Raw genomic sequence first — 20,139 nt, 5'->3', positions numbered from 1 at the left:
AACTGGTCTTGTTTAATGGATGAGCCACCATAACTCCCACTTCAAAAATATTCAATAGCTTAATACTCGGCCATTGCTAATATTCTCCTTACAACAAACCTCAAACCTGTGACATTCACTTGAATGTTTGCAACTCTGAATGTGTTCTTTTTTTATTTCACTGTTGTGCTGAATTGTTTTTCTTCTGTTCAATCTCAAACACATGCAAGCCATGTTGTATTTGTTTTTTTTTAAATGTTTAGAAAATGATGTGGCTAAGTAGGACATGAAAACAAGTGCCTTGTGTCGTGTTTTTATGCTCAGATCCTGTTTCAAGAAAGATTCTAGTCATCATTGCTCTATTCGTCTCTACATTAAAGGTGCATTATGCAACTTTTTATGTGGAAATGTAGCTGATTGTTTGTGCGTATTTGACCTTGACCCAGCGGCCGTATGAGTAATCAGCCTGGTGTGTTTACTTTCCAACACAGTTAAGTGGCCTGTGGGATGGTTTTCACTGCTCTCACCAGAAAAACTACAAAACCATTGATCCTGGAGCATCTTAGAGACCACTGTGATGGAAAGTAAAGGCACCATGCTGACCCCACACTCACTGGGTGAAACCAACGGCAGCGGCACTCAAACATAAAAACCTTTTTTCACCGCATAAAAAGTTGCATAATGCACCTCTTAATTTTATTCAAACGGTCAGGATTTTGCTATTACAAATACTCTTTACAGACACTACTTTCTCCGTAATACCTTGGGAGTCCACCAGAGGGATCCCAAGCTCCAGATAAAGAATCATTAGGAACAAAATAATGTCTAATATCATTTAGCTCTAGATTTAGGGTTCAATATGTTTTAAAGGAAAAATGAAAGTAAATCATGTGGGTAAATACAGAGCAAACATGAACTCCATCTTTACTTTGTCATTATTCAATCAATAATCAAACTATAAAGTGCTTTTCATACATAAAAACAATGCAAAGTGCTTTACATGCACCACGACTGTAACCATTTAATAAACACTGACCAAAGACTGGGAAGAAAAGAATACGCACAATTCAACCTAAAATCAAAGTGTGAATATTTTCAAACATTTTTTGAGAAGCTGCCAACAAATACCAATATTGTATGTTTCCAGTCTTCATCGATCATTGGGTGGGCACTTAGTTTTTTTTTTTTCATACCCCAATGTCATTATCTAAGACAACGGAGCACTATCATTTGTGAGATTTTTGTACAACTTACTCTGGCTTGTCCTACAGGGCCACCGTAGAGCTTACAATACTTTTTTTTTTTTTTAAATCTAGGCCTATTGAACAGATATGTAATTACAGTAAGAATAAAAGTTCAACAGAAAAAAGTATAAACATGCAAACATGTTTCTTATTCTTGTATTTCCTCGAGTGTAACGTTCAGGTTGAGTTTACGGTGCAAGTGCGATATAAATGCTATAAGTTAGTTCTCAAATAAGAGCCGAAATGTTCATTCTTAGCAGCCTATTTATAATTTCAGAAAAAAATGTCAATGCTTTCTAATTTGTCAAAGCTGCTTTACAATAGAATGGTGCGCCCTGGCTCACAATACAATAAAAATAAAACCACAGTGCTCTAAGGTTTTAAAAAATACAAATACATTAAAAAAATAAAAGCAGCGGTGTGTTAAGTTTCACTTTCGTTTTCCGCACACGGAGCTAAAGCGCTCATGGAGGAGATTTGAGGCTCGTGTTTCGGATGCCGGATTCATTAGGACCAAGATTGGATTTTACGCGCAGTGCACCGGATCTATAATTTACAGCAGTCTGGTCATCAGCAGGAGAAACCTTTACAAAGTGTTTCTGGAGGATGTAACTTTGCCTTCAGTTTAGCGGTAAGTGATGATGACACGTACACACGCCTGACACGTAGCTTAAATATTCAGAAATATAAAACTTGCACCTTCACTTCAGAAGGCATAGGCTGTGCGCCAGACAGCGCATGGCCCTACAAGTATTCAGATGAGGACAGCACATGCGCAGAACACAAATCAATGTTGGGGACTGATCAATTACCAATCAATGATCAATAGTCGTTTATAATAGATCCATGTCAATAGTGCGCACAAACGCTAATTTTATGTGCACAAACGACGCACAAACGAATGACACCATTTTGAAGCAAATCGGACACTGTGGGGGCTAATTTCACACAAGTCTAAATCTGGGCTGGACAGAAGTCCACTCTTCAGAGAGAAACTGGAGAATAATCATATCAGCAGAAGCTCAATCTGCTCCCCATGCGCGCGGGTTTAATGCACCTCAATATAACAGCATTCATCATGAAGTCATCAGACATAAACTAACCCATGAAAGAAAGTCTACTCTTCCCAATAAAAGGAAGAGGCGGTGCGGACAGTGCGAAGGCGCGGGGCATGTCGGCCTTTTCCACACAATCTTTCCTCAGATCTGATGCTCTGAATATGACCGGTTTAAGAGCAACAAAAACGTCTGGAATCCTGGTTAAAGTTGAGTCTTTGGTGTTGTCTGGAGTGTCTCTTCCTCTTCAGGATGAGCAGCTTCTCACGGAGGAGGAACAGGGGCGGAGTTGACACGGGCAGCAGAGGGACTGGGGCCCCACAGGGAAGCGCTTACACAGGATTTTGACAGCACATAAAAAATAACAAAAGTGAATAATAAAATAGTCTATTTGCAGCTATAAAAATCTTTGTTGCTTTTCTTTTTGTTTGTTTGGGAAGTAATCACAATGTAGACAGTTCAGTTCAGTGTAAAAGGCTAATTTAAACAGCAGATGTTTGCCTAAAATACACCAGATTGCACAAAATTGTTTCCGATATACATTAAAAGTAATATAAAACACCTTCTGTTACATGTTATCTACACACATCCTTTCATACGTCGACCTAATGTATTGTTCTGAGTCTTTGAGATTAGAGTTCCACCACCTCACAATTTTAACCACTAATAAGCCACTAATAATGCTAATAAGCCTGCAATACCTAACCTTATAGAAAGAAAGTGCTTAACCGGTAAAATATATAATAAAAAACATAAATAAAAGATCTAAAGTCGTCTATTGATGACGTTGTCGCCCCCTCACCGCGGTCGCCCAAAGGTGTCCCTTATTTTTCTGTACTCAAGTTGGCAACCCTAAACCCAAGGGTCATATTCGGGTGGTGTTTACATGGCCGTGCGCGACCGGGTTATTTCCAATATTCCGACTTTGAACGGGTTATTGGCTGCTCTTAAACGTAGTCAGTTTCTCTACCCAAGGAGCCAAATCAAACATCACTAGGTTCAAAAGCCGACCAGCCTGTTCCACGGAGCGCAGCAGGCTTCAAATGATTGGACTCTAAAAAGAAAAAAAGGAAGGTGGGGAGGAAATGATAGCAGACAGAGCTGCTAAATAACACGACTAACAAAACTGCGACTTAACTGAAACAGCTTCTGTAAGTGCTTGTTCTTTATAGGCTACTAAGTAATATCAGCCGTATAGCTTATTGAGTATTTACTATGAGCAGTGTAATTTCTGTTTGTTGATCGTAGCTTGGATTGAGCCAGCGCATAGGTTCACTTTTTTTTTTTATGTGTCCAACAGACGACGACAACAAGTTCAGGTCCAAGAAGAAAAAAGTCCAAAGATCAAGAAATGGCCGGATCAGAAACCCGCCCCGCGATGAACTCACTCAGGGAAAAAGCAGCAACCTTCATCGACCTTTTCGATTCACGCCATCATAGGATTAAAACATGTGTGCAGAAATGCCAGCACGTATCTAAAGTTGTGGTGTTTATCAGCGGTTTACTTACAGGATTAATGCTGGGATTATGTTTCCTTGTGGGAGGTCGTAAATCAGAGCAGAAAAATGATGCTGGTTCGCGTATGGATGGATTAGTTTTGTTAGTCATTGTGATCGTCTTGCATGTCGTATTTGGTTTCAAAGCAGCACTAGATATTAACTTGCACATTGGGGAGTTTAAGAAGACCGTTTTTCCTCTGGCTGTTGAACTGGGGAAGCTAAAGCAGCGCTGTGAAGATGTGAAGGGCAGTTTAGGGGGCGGAGTAGAAAAAGAGAACCTGGAGAGACTGGAGGAGAGCATCGAAGAGCTGCTGGGTCAGATGGAGACTCTTACGGACACCGTGACCCTATCGAGGATGACGGCAGTGCAGAAAGAGTTTGAGACAATATTACATGAACTGGACAAGATGAAGTTTCGTCTGAGTTTCTACAGAGGGACAAGTGAGGAGAAGAAGAACACCGAACCCAGGCCTGAATCTTTATAAACTGTGATTCTAAATGCAACTATTAACTTGGGTAGAAGAAAATACTATATCAAATGTGTAAAAGTTTTCTCTGTAGTGTGTGTTTTTCAATTACTATTGCAGATCAAAAACTCAGCTTGAACTCTTGTACTCTGAATGTTTTCCTTTCGGTCATGACCCAGGGCTCAAAACCATTTCGTTGAGCGTAGTATTATATTGACCAGTTGCAATGCTGCAGTCCATAATAGGAACCAATTCCAGGCTCCATTCTTTCCTAACTCACGAACGCAACAACAAAGTGGGTGAATGCAGAGCAGTGTTTCGTGTGGGAGAAGCTCCATGAAGCAGCGGAACTTGTTTTTTTGTTTTTTTTTCAAGGAAGTCCTGGCCAAGAGGCAGCAAAAGATGCACAGTTACAATTACAATTACAATTGTCAAAACAAAATGACCAATAATGATAAAATGATGAAAAGCAGTTATAATTTTAAGAGGTCGTCTCAAGTGTCTCAATCTGGACTTAAAGGCGTTCAATGGCGTAAGTTCAGTCTTTTTGAAACGTGTTCCATGTAGAAAGAGCAGAGTAAACAAAAGTGTCTGAACCATTCGCAATAATCTGTTTACATGCATGAGCAGACAGAGTGAGTCCTGTTACATGGTCTTTGTAATCAATTGGGATGTCCCGATCCAAATCGCCACACACGGAGAACATCATGATGTAAATATGCTATCTCAATGCTTTCTACCGCCAATATTCATGTCTTTCACCACACTTATAAAGTAATCGGTTTATTCCTCACTCCAAAAGTGTGGTGTGCTGCGTGTGTTTCACCGCCTTCTATTTGAGTTTATGGGCAGATGCACACTTTCTGTCGGCCTACCATGCCAGTTCTGGGTTTCACCCATAAAGAATGCTATGTTTAGCTCTTTTTTTCTTCTTCTATTCTTCTATTGACCAGATATGTAATTATAGCCAGAATAAAAGTTCAACAGAAAAAGATTGGAAGCCCCGTGTGCGCTAAATAAAATAAAAAACAGTGCCTGAAAGTAAAAAACAAACAAAAATAGAACAGAAAAGAAAGTGTCTAGGCCAAGTTTCAGTTTCACTTACCACACAAAGCAGATTTGAGGCTGGTGTTTTGGGCTGTTCTTGGACAACATTGTGCTTTGTTGGAAACAAAGCTTTTCAGGCCGGATTAGGACCAAGATTGGATCTTACCTGCAGTGCACTGGAGCTATACTTTATCGCAGTCTGGTCATCAGCAGGAGTTCACGAGTGAGGGACAGATGGAGCGTGAGATCGATAGACGGATTGGTGCAGCGTCAGCAGTGATGCGGTCGCTGTATCGGTCTGTCGTGGTGAAGAGGGAGCTGAGTCGGGGCAAAGCTCTCGATTTACCGATCGATCTACGTTCCCACCCTCACCTATGGTCATGAGATTTGAGTCATGACCGAAAGGACAAGATCGCGAATACAAGCGGCCGAAATGAGTCTCCTTCGCAGGGTGGCTGGGCGCACCCTCCGAGATTGGGTGAGGAGCTCGGAGTAGAGTCGCTGCTCCTTCACGTCGTAAGGAACCAGCTGAGGTGGCTCGGGCATCTGTTCCGGATGCCTCCTGGTCGCCTCCCGCGGGAGGTGTTCCAGGCATGTCTTATCGGGACAAGACCTCGTGGAAGACCCAGGACACGCTGGAGGGACTATGTCTCCGAGCTGGCCTGGTGTCGCCTCGGGGTCCCCCCAGAACACTTAGAAAAGGTGTGTATGGATCGGGAAGTTTGGGCATCTCTGCTGACACTGCTGCCCCCGCGACCCGGCCCCGGATAAAGCGGAAGAAAATGGATGGATGGATCGTCACTTTAGATGGTATAAACTGCGCTCCTTTTGATGGGGTTATTCCGATGCGCATTTACATGACCAAACATTCGGGCCAGAAAAGGAGTAACCCAGGGGTCATATTCGGGGTTTTGCCGGTATTTACATGGCCTTCCGCGACCGGGTTATTGCTAATATTTCGGTTTAGAACAGGTTATTTGCAGCTTGTAAAGATAAGGACAAGGCCCTACATTTGGGCTAGTAATAAACCTCAGATAAACAGTGTCAATCTTATGAAGACATTTCGCAGAGGCATTCATGTACAACAGGTCTCCATCGTCTAAAATAGATTAAAAATGTCAAAAGAAAAACAACAAATTTGGAAAGAAGTTTCTTCTCAAGGTTGTCTCGTGAACGAGGCTTGAAAGTCAGGGAGTCATCAAGCAACATATCAAGGAATTTGCACACATGGACCATCTGCATGTTTCCCTCAAGAGTGGACAATTAGGGGATAGTTTGAGGAACCTTCTTCGTGTCTGAAAACAACATTATTTTTTATCTTTTCAGTGTTTTAGCTGCAGAAGCGTGTGCTGGACCACATCAAAAGCCTTCTGCAGGGTTGTTACAGCTACAGTATAGCAGGGCTCAATCCAAAACAGTCAATTATTGTGTCATCAGCGTCAAAATGCATAATAATGAAAAATGAAAAGTTGACTAAATGTACTGGACATTTTTGTTGACTAACTAAAACTGAAAAGATTGATCTGATTAAACCCTGACTAAAACTAAATTACTTCACTAAAACGTGTCTAAATTAACACTGAACTTAATCCCATGAGTTCATCCATAGTTTAACATCTTCAACGAGAATCACACAATATTAAAAGTGTTTCCAAACAGTATTTACCAGTACCACGGATGTATGGGATGGTGGTTAAGTTTTTCTTCTTCCTGAGTCATGTTTTGTAATATTTGTATGAAGAATATGTGAAGAATAAAACGCGTTATGTTTAGAGGTTACTTTTACTATTACAGTCTAGATTAATCCGTTATTAAACAATCTGCTTCTCTTTACGTCGCTGTGAATTCTGCATAACGGTTAAACACTTGCATCATCTCCTGCTATATCCATTTTGCTCACAGACCACACGTTTTGTCATAATGAGAGAACTCTGACACGAGGTGGCTCAGTGATATTTTGGGTCAGCGTCGGCCGTTTTTCCATTTAATGCACAGAATGAGGAAGTGAGAGCGGCAGCTGTAAAGGCGACGACTGAGGAAGTAACTGACAAAACGCACCAAACCAGGGCCGCGAGGAGACAACGTTTCAACTAAAAGGTACGGCTTCATATTGTTTGACTAGATTATTGCGACTAATAAGTGAACGGAGCGATTTATAACATTTTGTTTCACTACATTACGCTCATTACATAGGCTGGAAATGTTTTTTTTTTATATTTGCCACATCTATTGTCTATTGTTCTCATATTGTGAACAATAGATACATTTATTTCATGGCTTTGATAACTTTGTTGGCTGATTGGGTTTCACTTGACAAATATGACCTTTATTAAGACCTTTAAAGTTTTTTTGTGGAGATAAAGATACACTTTTCACATCAAGTCCCTCAAAAATGTACTCTTAAACAAACTGAGGCTGAATTGAAAGTGGTGGGAACTGGGGTTAAACCAAAATAAAACCAAGAATCTAGACTGTTTTACTGGCAGTAAGTAAACTTTTGTCATGAACTGAAGGTGAAAAACCCACATACAGTATTAAACAACAGATATAAAATGGTCAAGTATACTGGGGAAAATGCCATCTTGTTTTAAATACATTGCTTGAAAAGTGCCCAAATTAAGACGATTCATGTTTGGACTGTTTTGAACAAGGATAGTCAGTAGAGCGAGCTTTAATTTGGTTAAAATGAGGGAAATAAACGTGTAAAATAAGACAAAAAGAATTGAAACAAGAAAGTGAAAGTCAAGAAAAATAATTTGAGTTCCATTGGCAATAAAATAGTAACGCTTTATAATAAAGGCACCTTTAGCCTTGATAAATGGTGAGTTAACACTTTATTCATCATGGCCAATTCATTAGTTAACAGTGAAGTATGTGAACTATGGTGCGAGGTGAGGCATTAACTGTAGTAGTTATCAAGTGTTAGTCACACTTAACTAATGAATTGTTCATGATGAATTAAGTGTTAACTCATCATGTATTAAGGCTAAACAAGGTGCCTTTATAATAAAGTGTTACTGATAGTCCAAACCTACTCAAAATCAGCACAATTTCCGATAATTCACAATCTTACACTTTTCAGTAAGATAAGGCTTATTTTCAGTGTAAAGAGTACTTCGTACAGTACTTCTATTGAGAATACTACATTACCCGGTTGCAAGCATACACCTTGCCTGAGGACAATGGAAACAGTTTAGGCAAAGTCACAAAGACACAAAGCCAGTTTGCACAAGGAGGGAGTGAGGATCAAACCGGTGCCACAGTAAGAGCTTCGTATAGGCCTCAGCTGTTAGGTGGACTCAATTTTTACTCATTAGCTTTTGTTTGGTAAAAAAAAAAATGAAATGAACAGAATAACTTCATTTATCTACATTTCATTCGTTTCGGTTTGGTGGCATCATTTTGTCTTTAGGCAGATGCTCTTATTAGGCATTTTGAGGAACTGCGTTAGTTGTTGTTGCACACCCGGGTGCTGTCATTTGCCTGTGTGTCGTGCGTAAAATGGAGAGCACGATTATAGCAAACAGGAAGTGACTGATGTCAACTTCCTGTTCGGCTGAAATAAGCCTCAACATTAACATGCAAAGGTTGAAAGAAATGTCTACAGCGTGACGTGTTTATGATGTGATTGTGTTGCAGGTTTAGCTCCAGACGACACCATGGCTCAGGCCTGTCTCAGATGCCTCAAGCTCGTCATGTGCGCCGCCAACTTCCTGTGTTTTGTAAGAGCCGCTCCTCATCCAATGTCATGAATTAGTTTTAGACGGTTTCAGTCAAGAGTCAGAGAGTTGTTGAGACATTCAGACCAGCCGCCTGTGTCGGGCTGGTACTGTTACTGTTACTCTCATCTCTCCCTGGTGTCTCTGGCCAAAAAATCTCAATTGCAACTTCCCTGCCTCCGGGTCGGAGTCACCAATACACACTAATGGAATCACGAAGAAGAAGCTAACAGGCTAACGAGAAAAGCTAACTGCGGGCTAGCGCCACTTAAACAGTATTTACAGCCAAGTTTGAGTGAACAAAATTATCTTCATTGTGTAATTGGATGTACAATATCCCTCTGTCCCTTTGTCTTTTCTGTCAGTGCAAAGTAAAAGAACCTAACATGCGACGACACCTGCAGTGGCCTCTCGGGCTACTTAGTACTGCTTTAACACTGAAAAGTGCTGTGTAACTGTTACTGATAAACAAAGGAGCGCAGAGTATTGAAAGTATTGCGATTCTTGACAAAATATAAATACTTGATATTGCAGCAAAACTTTTTGAGATTATTTGGATATTTTCTTTGGAAATATTAGGATTTTCACATTATTACAAGTTTTGTTTCTAATAATTGTGTCAAACTTTAAGGATTAACATTAATTCGAATTTTAAACATTATTCAGTTACTGAGTGGGAATCACAGTACTCAAGTAGTGTTTTACTTTTACTTAAGTATTTATTTGGGTCACTACTTTTTACTTGTACTGAAGTAAAATAATTTCAATGTAACGTTGCTTGTTACTTGAATAAATATTTTTGGCTACTCTACCCACCTCTAATAATAAATAATGTAGCAGACGCACCAAAAACAGTAGTAGCAGCCCTTCGTGCTTCAGAGGGTTGTGGGTTTCATTCTCAGACTGACCTAATATGGAGACACGAGTGTAGCCACAATGACTGAACATGACAATGAATCATTATTATCGCAATGATAAAATGTGTCATTTTATGACAAACACTGTGAGGACAACAGCAAAGATAGGCTTCAGACAATACTGTACAGGGTAGAGGTCTCCAGTTTAACTCCAGTTGCCTCAAGTAAAAGGGACTGGATCATTTATCTGTTTGGTAAGCATATAAGCCTATAGAAATATAGAAATATAGATTTATAACACAGAAACTAACTCCAAAGATTAAAAATGTACTGTTTGTTCATAATGTGCTGGTAGTATTAGTATAAAGAAAGCTTTGAAAGCATCCAAGTAAATGTGCAGACGATAAACAATGATCCCAAAAATACATTGTTTATCTGACGTTTATTGAAAGATGATTATGATTATGAAAGATATTGTGAGTTATTTTAAGGTAATATATGACTAATCCTAACCCAGCAACACTTGTCCAGTAAAGGCTGTCAGTTACCATGAAATGTTCACATCACTTAAGGTGGGTTTTGTTGTTTCAGGTCTGTGGCATCTCCGTGCTGGGCCTGGGAATCTACTTATCTGTGAATTTCAAGATGGCGGCCCTCACTCCGTCTATGGCCGACTTTAGCGTGGCTCATGTGTTGATGATCACGGGCATCGTCATCACCTGCGTGTCCTTCCTGGGCTTCCTGGGCGCGCTCAAAGAGAACCGCTGCCTCCTGCTCACGGTAATATACACCGAAATATTACGCTGTGTGGCTTTAAGGAGAATCAACAAGCAGTCTATAGCCACAAGGGGTCACAAGTGAACCCTTGTATTAAATAACTGCTTTTGATTAGCTGTGCACAACGATCAGGATGAATCTTGGTTGAATCCTCTTTACAAAACTGCTGCAGTTCAGCGAGATTCCTGGGTTCACTCACTTATTCCTCCCTGTCCTGTGAATGTTTGCATGTTATGGCCAATCAAAATATGATGAAATGTAAATGTTTGGGTGGTGTTAGTTTAAGCAGACACTGTTTACTCATTCTTGTGATTTTAATAAAGATCAGACCACATTTATGACCAACTTAGGCAGAAATGTAAGATGTTTCAAAGCGTCCACATACTTTTTCCTCCCACTGTAAATAGTCTTGAAATTAAAGAAAAAACAATACATAAAAAAAATAGTATGCAAACTTTTGACCAGTAAAATAAAATAAAATAAAATAAAATAAAATAAAATAAAATAAAATAAAATAAAATAAAATAAAATAAAATAAAATAAAATAAAATAAAATAAAATAAAATAAAATAAAATAAAATAAAATAAAATAAAATCAAATCAAATCAAATCAAATCAAATCAAATCAAATCAAATCAAATCAAATCCAATCCAATCCAATCCAATCCAATCCAATCCAATCCAATCCAATCCAATCCAATCCAATCCAATACAATACAATACAATACAATACAATACAATACAATACAATACAATACAATACAATACAATACAATACAATACAATACAATACAATACAAATATTTAACCTTCCAGCTCACCAGCAACACCATTTTGTTTTTTTAACCAATATCTTGTTCTCTTGCAGTTTTTCTTAATGCTGTTCCTCCTGATGCTGGCGGAGTTGACTGCAGCCTGTCTGCTTCTGACGCACGAGGTGAAACTGGCACTTCTGCTGCTACAAAAAAAAAACGACTACTATTACTACTACTATATTGTACGATCTCGTCTGTTTTTTCAGATTTCAGATCTGAAGAAGGATCTTCAAGAAGGAATGAAAAAGGCTCAACAACAACCAAAAAACGCCACTCTCACCGACTGGGACTTGATCCAGAGCACCGTAAGTATTGGCTTCATGTAATCCCAGATTGTAGTACAGGTTGAATAATCTCTCTAAAGACTATGGACAGACAAAGTAAATTAAAACATACACAAACGTTTTCTTGTTCCATCCGTCTTCTTCATGCTCTGCTTCTTAAGGAATATGTTATGGGAGTGCATGGACATCGCTCTCAAAGGCCCGATACCTAATTTTGTTGAACTCGTAATGGAATATAATGTTTTATTCTTCTGTGCGTTGTGCATCCAATTCTAAATCCTTTTTATCGATTGTGAACTAGCAGCTAGTTTTTGTCGTTAACATATGTGTGAAGATCAGGGGTAGGTTTGCTTGGTGGCTCGTCAAGAGACCAAGGGTCGGACCCTCCGATTTCAGACCGAAATAATGGGCTCGCGATAAAAAATGTGTCAATTAATCGATTGAGTTTTGAGTTGAATTTGTTTAAATGTACTTTATTAGGTCTCACTCAATATAACATTTATAGGAAACAATGAAGAGGAATATTTTGTTTCCCAATTCTCAAAATTTCTGTAAAATCATGGAGCTTCAGTGAATTTTTAAACCATAGGCAAATATCGTGATAATATTGTTAATTGCAATTATTTCCGTGAAGATAATCCTGACTCTAGATTTCATTATCGTCCCATCCCGAGTGTCAACGAATACGACGAATTCTATCCCTGCAGTGTCTCAGGGACCTGTCGGACATCGAGGAGATCTCAAAGACACTCCAGACGACTCTTAAAGATCTCCTTGGTGTCTGACAGGTCTCGGAGACATAGCAGGGACGTCACAGAAACGTCTCACAGGTTGAGGACAACATATAGTAGGCGGAGACCTGTCGGAGACCATGTGGAGACCAGTCATGGAGTCTCAGTCAGAAGATCATACATGACGATAGCATCCACTGTCCCACAGCTTTGAGCTCCTTCCATCAGGGCACATCATGGTAGACAATTAAGTTTTTCTATTTATTTGTAATAATATTCCTGAAAATCATCCTGAGGGCCAGAAGTTCTGTGATGGCGGGCCGGTTTTGCTCACCGGGCCTCACGTTGCTGCCTTTGATGATAGAAATGGGTTAAGGAAGTTAATAACAGTCGGAATGAGTCCGGACCACAACGCTATCTGATAGATACCGGCAGCCAAACCCACAAACAAACAAAAAAAGTCGTCCCCTGGAATAGTGATTTTCATCCACATATAATCCAAAACAGTAAATTTGGTCAACAGAAAGACGTGTGAGCGCATCAAAACAGGTCCACTTTGTAAGTGTATAAAGTGTTGTCCAAGGGGTGCTCTTCAAGGGCCAGGGCGATTCATAAAAAGCAGTGAACAAAAGCAGTGTCTAGATATTACAATAAAGGACCTTTAACTTTTTTGTGCCTCGGATCTATGACTGCTTTACAAGGTACATACAGCAAGTCGCTCTTCACTGCTTCTCATTAAAAGTCAATTTGGTCTTTACAAGAAAACAAAAAAAGCCAAGTTTACAAAGAAACGCAGACAGCTTAGACGTGTAGGGAACACTGCAGCGTCTACAATCACTGTCATTTTCTGTATTTCAGCTGCACTGTTGTGGAGTTGTGAATGCGTCCGACTGGGGGCAGAACGTCCCGGACTCCTGCTGCGACGGCCCGTGCATCAAAGTGAACCCCAACTACTACCAACAGGTACGAGCAGGCGATTGATCGAATGTAATTGTAGAGTCAAGTTTATAACGACGGCGTTCACTGTGTTCACTTTCAGGGATGTCTCCATGTGTTGAAGGGGTTCTTTGAGGATAACTTTCTCTACATTGGGATCGCAATCATTGTATTCTGCATCATTGAGGTAAATGTAGCAGCTGAATATTTATTTTATTTTGGGAAAGACTGCTGCATGTTTTAGAGCTCTATGCTATAGACAAACAAGCAACAAGATACAGTTGTTTTTTTTGTCATTCAGGGTTTATATACAGGTGGCGGCAGGTTTAATACTTTTTAATGCTATTTTAAAGCCGCAGATGACAGTTAATGCCTTAATTTTGGCATCATTTATTTAATGGCATTCAAAGCTGGCAACACTTTAGATTACCCCATCAACCAAAAACAAAGGAGCAAGTTTCCCTATGAAGTATGCCTTAACCTTAAAGGAATAGGCCAGCGTTTTTACATACTGAGATATGTTCTTACCTTAGCTTTGACGAGTTCTTTAGGACCTGTCTGATCTACACCCGTGCCTTCAATCACGTAAACACAGCGCAGACGGCGTTAGCATTTAGCCTCTCCCCCTCTCCACTATAGCTCCAAAACTGGTCAAGATAGAAGCTACCAAGCTCTTCCACGTTTTCCCTATTTAAATATGGTTACGTGAAGTGTTCCACTACAAAGTATAATTACACAAAATTAAACAATGTGGATTTTCTAAGCGGATAAAAGGGGAACTATATTGTAAGGCGTAGTAATACCAGTAGTTCGAAATCCGCGCAGTAATCTTCACTTTACTGTGCGGATGCCAAACTACTCCTGGTATTATTACGCCTTACAATATAGTTCCCCCTATATGTTCTTAAAGTTCTTAAGTTGATATTAATACGTATTTGACCTTTCAGTGACCCAGTGGATGCTCGGGTGGTTAGCATAGCCTCTTCACTTACCACCCCGATGTCCTGTAGGACGCTCCAGGATCAATTGTTTTTTGGGCTTTCACTACTGATTGAACTGTATCTGTGGATACATATACATTCCTTTCCGAAAACCTAATAACCTGAAATAAAATTGATCCTGAAGCATCATAGGAGTCACTGGGATGGAAAGTAAAGACACTAAGCTATCCACCCACACAGCCTCTGGGTCACTGAAAGGCCAATTACGCACTAATATGAACTTTTAATGAAATTAAAGTTGCAAATTGCACCTTTAACCATTGAAAACACACATAATGCAGTCATGAGTAAAGGCGTAAAAGGTGTCGTGTCTCTTTAACACATATTGCATGTCAAACCACTTGTCAAATACGTTCATTGTGATTTCTTGGCAGGTCTTGGGGATGTGCTTTGCCATGACACTCTTCTGCCACATCAGCCGAACTGGACTGGGATACAAGTTATAGACGGCCCCATGTTACGACTTAAACTGATGCATGTTGGCGTGTAAGGTGTTGTTGAGTACGGAAAAATGTGTTATTGCAATTAGAATTACGTGTTTGAATCTTGAATCAATTCGCAGCGTAGATAAAAGCGCCCAAAAGCGTCACAATTTGAGTAAAGACTGAAATATTAACTGCTAAACTAATACAAGGATCACACGCGATGCAAAAGTTGTTTGTAGAGATTTTGATTGTCGTGTATTTTGTTGTGTATCCCTTTTTATTTGGTACTTTTAAGCATTTGTAAATATATTGTCCCGCTGTGTAGTTAGATTACTCCCTGTCGGTCTGTACATTGTTTCCTCTTATTCTGCTTGTGGGAAAAAACTGTTAAAAACGAGCAATTTAACGCCGTCTAAGCCTGAATCACTGAAGCGATGCCCGTATAAAGTGTTGTGTTGTTAAAAGTGCAGCCTCTGTGGTGGGTTTTTGGTGATTAACTTGTGCATTTCCGGTCTGAGCTAGTTTCACTTCAGTAAACTGCGGTGCGGCCAAAGTTGCACCTACTTCCCCTTTTAACAGGGTGTTTATTTGAAATGAGTGACGCGTTATCACACAGCGCTCGTAAAAATAGTTTTACTTTTAAATAAGACATGGTGTTACTCATATGATGTGTTACAGTATGCAAGGCCTGAAAATAGACTATTATGGATTATATCGCCATCGTCCTCTAATGTATATACAATCAGGGACTTGTAATGCTGAGGTCCATCCACCAGGGGCCAGTAATTCATCCCCAGAGTGAAACGATCGGCTACAGGTGTCTTCCGCATGACGTGACGCCAACTAAGTTACACCATCTTGACGGGCTACACGCGAATGAACTCCAGATAAACTCACACCAACGTTTCATTTAAAATCTACATTTCGACACCGCTGAAATGCCTGAAACTTGTTGGGCTGTTGGATGCAAATTAGTGGTGTCAGAATGTCTTTACTCTTTTAATGGGGTCTCATTGTACTTTTCAATCGGATATCTCATCAAATTATTAGCCTATTGCAAACTGCAGTAGCATGGAAGGATTTACTGTCAATGTGAGATTTACTGTTCGTTAATCTGTGAAAGATAGCTATCTATACAACAAGCTGGGTGTCCAATTCAATGTGTTTTACAGTAGCCTATTATTAGCCCGCTGGTATAGCGAAGACTATTGAGGTGACCCTAATTTCAATATTTTGGCTATATTATTACATACTATCTTGTGATTATTTAAGAAACAAAAATATAATTATTATAATTATTATAATTTCCTCTGCCAAATTATTCTGCATTTTATGTTTCGAGCAGGGGTCACAATCCCAATGCCTGCGGGCACCCAGGGACACTTTGGGGCGTCCCCAGTAGCCTTGAGGCTTTTTGTATAAAATATAACGGTTCAATTTCTTGCATCTCTATGTTAACAATAGATTTAGGCTATTTATGACTCAGTATTTGTTTAAAAGTATGACTTTGTCATATATGCTTTATAATCGATAATTAAACAATTTAACTTAGTCTTTGGGATATATTAGCCTAGCTCTTGAACAACTTAATAGACTACTCTTGAAGTAGCCCGCTGCTCTAAAAAGGCTGCTGACCCCTGACCTATAGGCCCTACATGTTAGAAATATTTGTTTTTATCTTGTGTTATTGTGACTCTGCCTGGGCTCGAACCCGTGACCTTAGAGTCGGCGTGTTTGTTTTCCAAAAAGAAACTTTTTTTCACCCACCACCCCCGCCAATGTTACCCAGAGAGCTGTCCCTCTTCCACGGAGCACCGGTCCGTGTGGGGCGCGACACACGGCCCGGCCGGTCAGTCGTCCTGGAGGCGGCAGGGACAACTCTCAGTGGTGCGATTTATGTGACCGTGGGCTCGCGCTGTCCGCACGGCCATCGCACCACCGACAACATACTGGACCAAAGGTCTATTTATCATGAACGCATCAAAACACTATGGTAACCGTGGAAACGTCAGCATGCGTTTAAGTGATGATGTCATCACTCGCTACTTCAGATAAAGCTGTGTTTTTATTCTTGTTATTGAAATGATCACAGAATATGTAACACATTAGAACCATTTTTCACTGAAAATAATGAATGGGTGATGTTTAGTCCATGGTTTAACCTCTTAACCCCCACCTGCAGGGGCGTAGCACCAAATTCTGGGCCCTGGGTACAAACTATCTTGGTGGACCCCCCCCCCCCCCCCCATAGGAAATTCACATTTCATACTCTATGTTCTTTGACCACATAGCAGTGGTTTAGTGGTTTGACAGCACAGTTCATTGATATTATAACTTAATTATATATATCTTAACAAAGTGACAAAATGGGTTGGCCAAAAAAGTACTTCATTTACAAACACAGATCCAATCCAATGGGTACTAGTTCATGGTGTATTTGTTTTTGTTTGTTTGTTTGCTTCAAGTCAATGTTTGACTTGAAATGGCATCTGATTTGGCTTCAGTTACAGAAATGGAATAACCTTTAATGGAATATTCTACTTTCATTGGGCCAATTGAAATGGCTAGTTTTAGGTATGATTATTAGCATACCACATTAAATAGGAGGGCTGCACCAGGGACTTAGGATATTTGTGCTGAGAATAACACTTGTGTGACTTTTAAAATGCTATTTTACATCAAATGATGATACTATATGATGTCTCTGTGGCCCACAGGCCTGAACAAAAAACTCAAGGGCTTCAGTCTGATTTAGTCTCTCACCATATTTGAAGCCTATACCTTTAAGTGTGTTGTCAGTAAATTGTTGTTGTAAAACGGTACGCTGGAATAGGCTAAATGGCACGAGACGTCCACCTTAAACTAGAACCATGTTGACTCCTCTCCAAAGCTGCGCATTTATAACGCGTGAATCCAAATGCGCGCGGCCAATTAGCATCATTAAATCGGCGAAAATGGCGCGCGCGACCTGTGGCTTTTGTCACTGTATTGGCCTGATGACAGTCAATTATAATAAATATGAGGAAAGAGAAACTTTGGAGGTTAAAACGAGGAGAGAAGGAGCTCTGTCTCTGACTCTGCACCATCCACTTCTGTTTCGTATGGGCTTCGCCCTCTACGGGCTTCGCTATTGGTTATAACCCGAGGCATCGCCTCGCGCCTGAGAGATAAAAACATCTACCCGCTCCAATCATACCAAGGTGATGGCACACCCACTGAAGTATTAGTTAGTACTTAGAAATGAGGCTCGGAGATAGGTTAACGTATGTGTGTTTACTTCCGTGTATCTGGGAACATACAACTCATGGCAATGTGGCTGTGTGTACCGCCAAGTGTATCACTCCGCCTATAGTTCCAATACATATCACAACATCCCCCCTGTTTAGCTGAGACCCTTATTGGTAATAGAACAAAGAACTGTGTTAAATTATTCATGCTAGGATATTTAGCGTTAGCTGTTATTCAACACGTTCCTATATAATTGTTAACTCTTTTTTCTTTTCTTTTTTTAAACATTACTATTTTAAGGCAGAACATATGTCTCTCATATTGTGATCGGGACATACTTAAAACTGTCAACATTAATTCAGTCTTAGCAAGTGAACGAAAACTACTTCTATCCATGTGGATTGTGCTTGCTGTTAGACATAGTCTCTGTAGTGCGTTGGTTTGACCACAGCCCTTCCGAATCGTGTGCGGACTGGCTGGGTGCTGTTGGGGTCTGGTGGTTTACTTTCGAGTTCAGGGGGTGGTGCAGTCTTTGTTTGGTCACTGCGATCCTCCTGGTCTTCATCCAGTGTTGGTGGTTCTACGAGATGGGTTCTTTTCACAGTCTGCTGCACCTGTGTGTTGTATGGTCCACGCAGATGGCTCCTGCTACGCCTGAGCATATTTCCATTTGGTGTCTGGACAACGTAGCTCCTTGGCTCATTGCACTTTTGCTGGACAACTGCTGGGTGCCATGTCCTTCTCTCTTTGTTCCACACGGTCACATGCTGTCCAGGATGGAGTGGAGGTAGTTCTCTGCGGCAGCTGCGGTCGTGATGTTCCTTCATCACAGCCGCTCTGTGGGCCAGGTGCTGACGGTGTCCCTCTTTACCTGCGTCTGCTCGGCTTGGCAATAAAGTGGTAACAGGCCTACCAAAGAGCAGTTCTGCAGGTGAAGGCAGCTTGCTGTCAATTGGTGTCGCTCTTACTTGAAGCAAAGCTATGTGGAGGTCACTTTTGTTTTGCTGTGTTTTCTTGACAATGGCTTTGATGTGTCGGACGTGTCTTTCAATGAACCCATTGCTTTTGGGGTAGTGGGGAGAGCTGGTGACATGTCGTATTCCCCACCGTTTCACAAACTGTTGGAAAGCCTGCCCCATGTACTGTGGTCCATTATCTGTCAAAATTTCATCCGGTCGTCCGAACAAGGACATGTAGCACTGCATTTTTTGTGTGACTGCATGGCTGGTTACTTGAGTGGTCATTTCGTCTACAAGTGGATACTTTGAGTATCTGTCTACAGTCAACAGATAGTGGCGGCCACTGATTTCGAAAAGGTCAGAGGCTATTGACTGCCACGGTTTGGTTGGTATGTCGTGTGGTTTGAGAGTTTCTTTGGGGTTTGCATCTTGGTGTTCTGCACACACACCGCATGATCTGCAGACTCTTTCGATGTCATCATTCATCTTGACCCAATAGACACATTCTCTTGCCAGTCGGCGTGTTTTTTCGATGCCTTGATGTGCCACATGTAGTTGTGTGAGAATGTCTGCAGTCATGGAGTCTGGGATGAGTACCTGTCTGCCCTTGAAGACGACTCCTGACTCGGTTGCGAGTTCATCTCTGAAAGACCAGTATGGACGTAGGTCTTTAGGTAGGTCCTTAATGCTTTCAGGCCATCCCTGATGAATGAGTTCTTTCAACGCATGGAGCTTTGGATCATCAGCAGTCTGGCTGCGCAGAGCGTCTTGTTTTTCAGGTGAAAAGTTTATCACGGCAATAGTATGCCTCTCTGGATCCTCAAACTCAGTTTCGATTCCATCTATCCTTTCATCCAACTCAATGTCCCCATCGTTCTCAGGGTTAGGTAGCCGACTGAGAGTGTCTGCCAGAACCATTTCTGCTCCAGGCCGGTATTTGACTTCATAGTTGTACCCTTGGGTCTTGATCAACATACGCTGGAGCCGGGGTGGCGCTGCGTGCAGTGGCTTTGAGCAGATGGTGACAAGTGGTTTGTGATCTGTTATCACGGTGAATGACTTGCCGTACAGGTAGGTATGGTATCGCTGCATTCCATAAACTATTGCAAGCATTTC

At 40.7% G+C, this 20,139-nt stretch overlaps 1 protein-coding gene across 1 annotated transcript; it reads left to right on the top strand.

Moving 5' to 3' along the window:
- The first annotated feature begins 7,265 nt into the window (after positions 1 to 7,265).
- On the top strand, positions 7,266 to 15,060 carry LOC306972374 (leukocyte surface antigen CD53-like). The gene is made up of 8 exons (XM_079568964.1): positions 7,266 to 7,388; positions 8,931 to 9,013; positions 10,459 to 10,647; positions 11,513 to 11,581; positions 11,666 to 11,764; positions 13,333 to 13,437; positions 13,514 to 13,597; positions 14,786 to 15,060. The coding sequence occupies exons 2-8, from the start codon at positions 8,951 to 8,953 to the stop codon at positions 14,855 to 14,857; spliced, it is 681 nt and encodes a 226-aa protein (XP_079425090.1). The 5' UTR covers positions 7,266 to 7,388; positions 8,931 to 8,950; the 3' UTR covers positions 14,858 to 15,060.
- Positions 15,061 to 20,139: the final 5,079 nt, after the last annotated feature.

Source organism: Gobius niger (assembly GCF_951799975.1).
Source record: "Gobius niger genome assembly, chromosome: 1".
Lineage (NCBI taxonomy): Eukaryota > Metazoa > Chordata > Actinopteri > Gobiiformes > Gobiidae > Gobius > Gobius niger.
The sequence above is the reverse complement of the archived record's forward strand: the minus strand, read 5'-3'. Positions and strand labels throughout refer to the sequence as shown.

Excerpts from the sequence above, each read along its gene's own strand:
- LOC306972374 (XM_079568964.1), top strand. The coding sequence starts at position 8,951 with ATGGCTCAGGCCTGTCTCAGATGCCTCAAGCTCGTCATGTGCGCCGCC. Across the intron at positions 11,765-13,332 it reads GGGACTTGATCCAGAGCACC|CTGCACTGTTGTGGAGTTGT; the intron begins GTAAGTATTGGC and ends TCTGTATTTCAG. Across the intron at positions 13,438-13,513 it reads ACCCCAACTACTACCAACAG|GGATGTCTCCATGTGTTGAA; the intron begins GTACGAGCAGGC and ends GTTCACTTTCAG.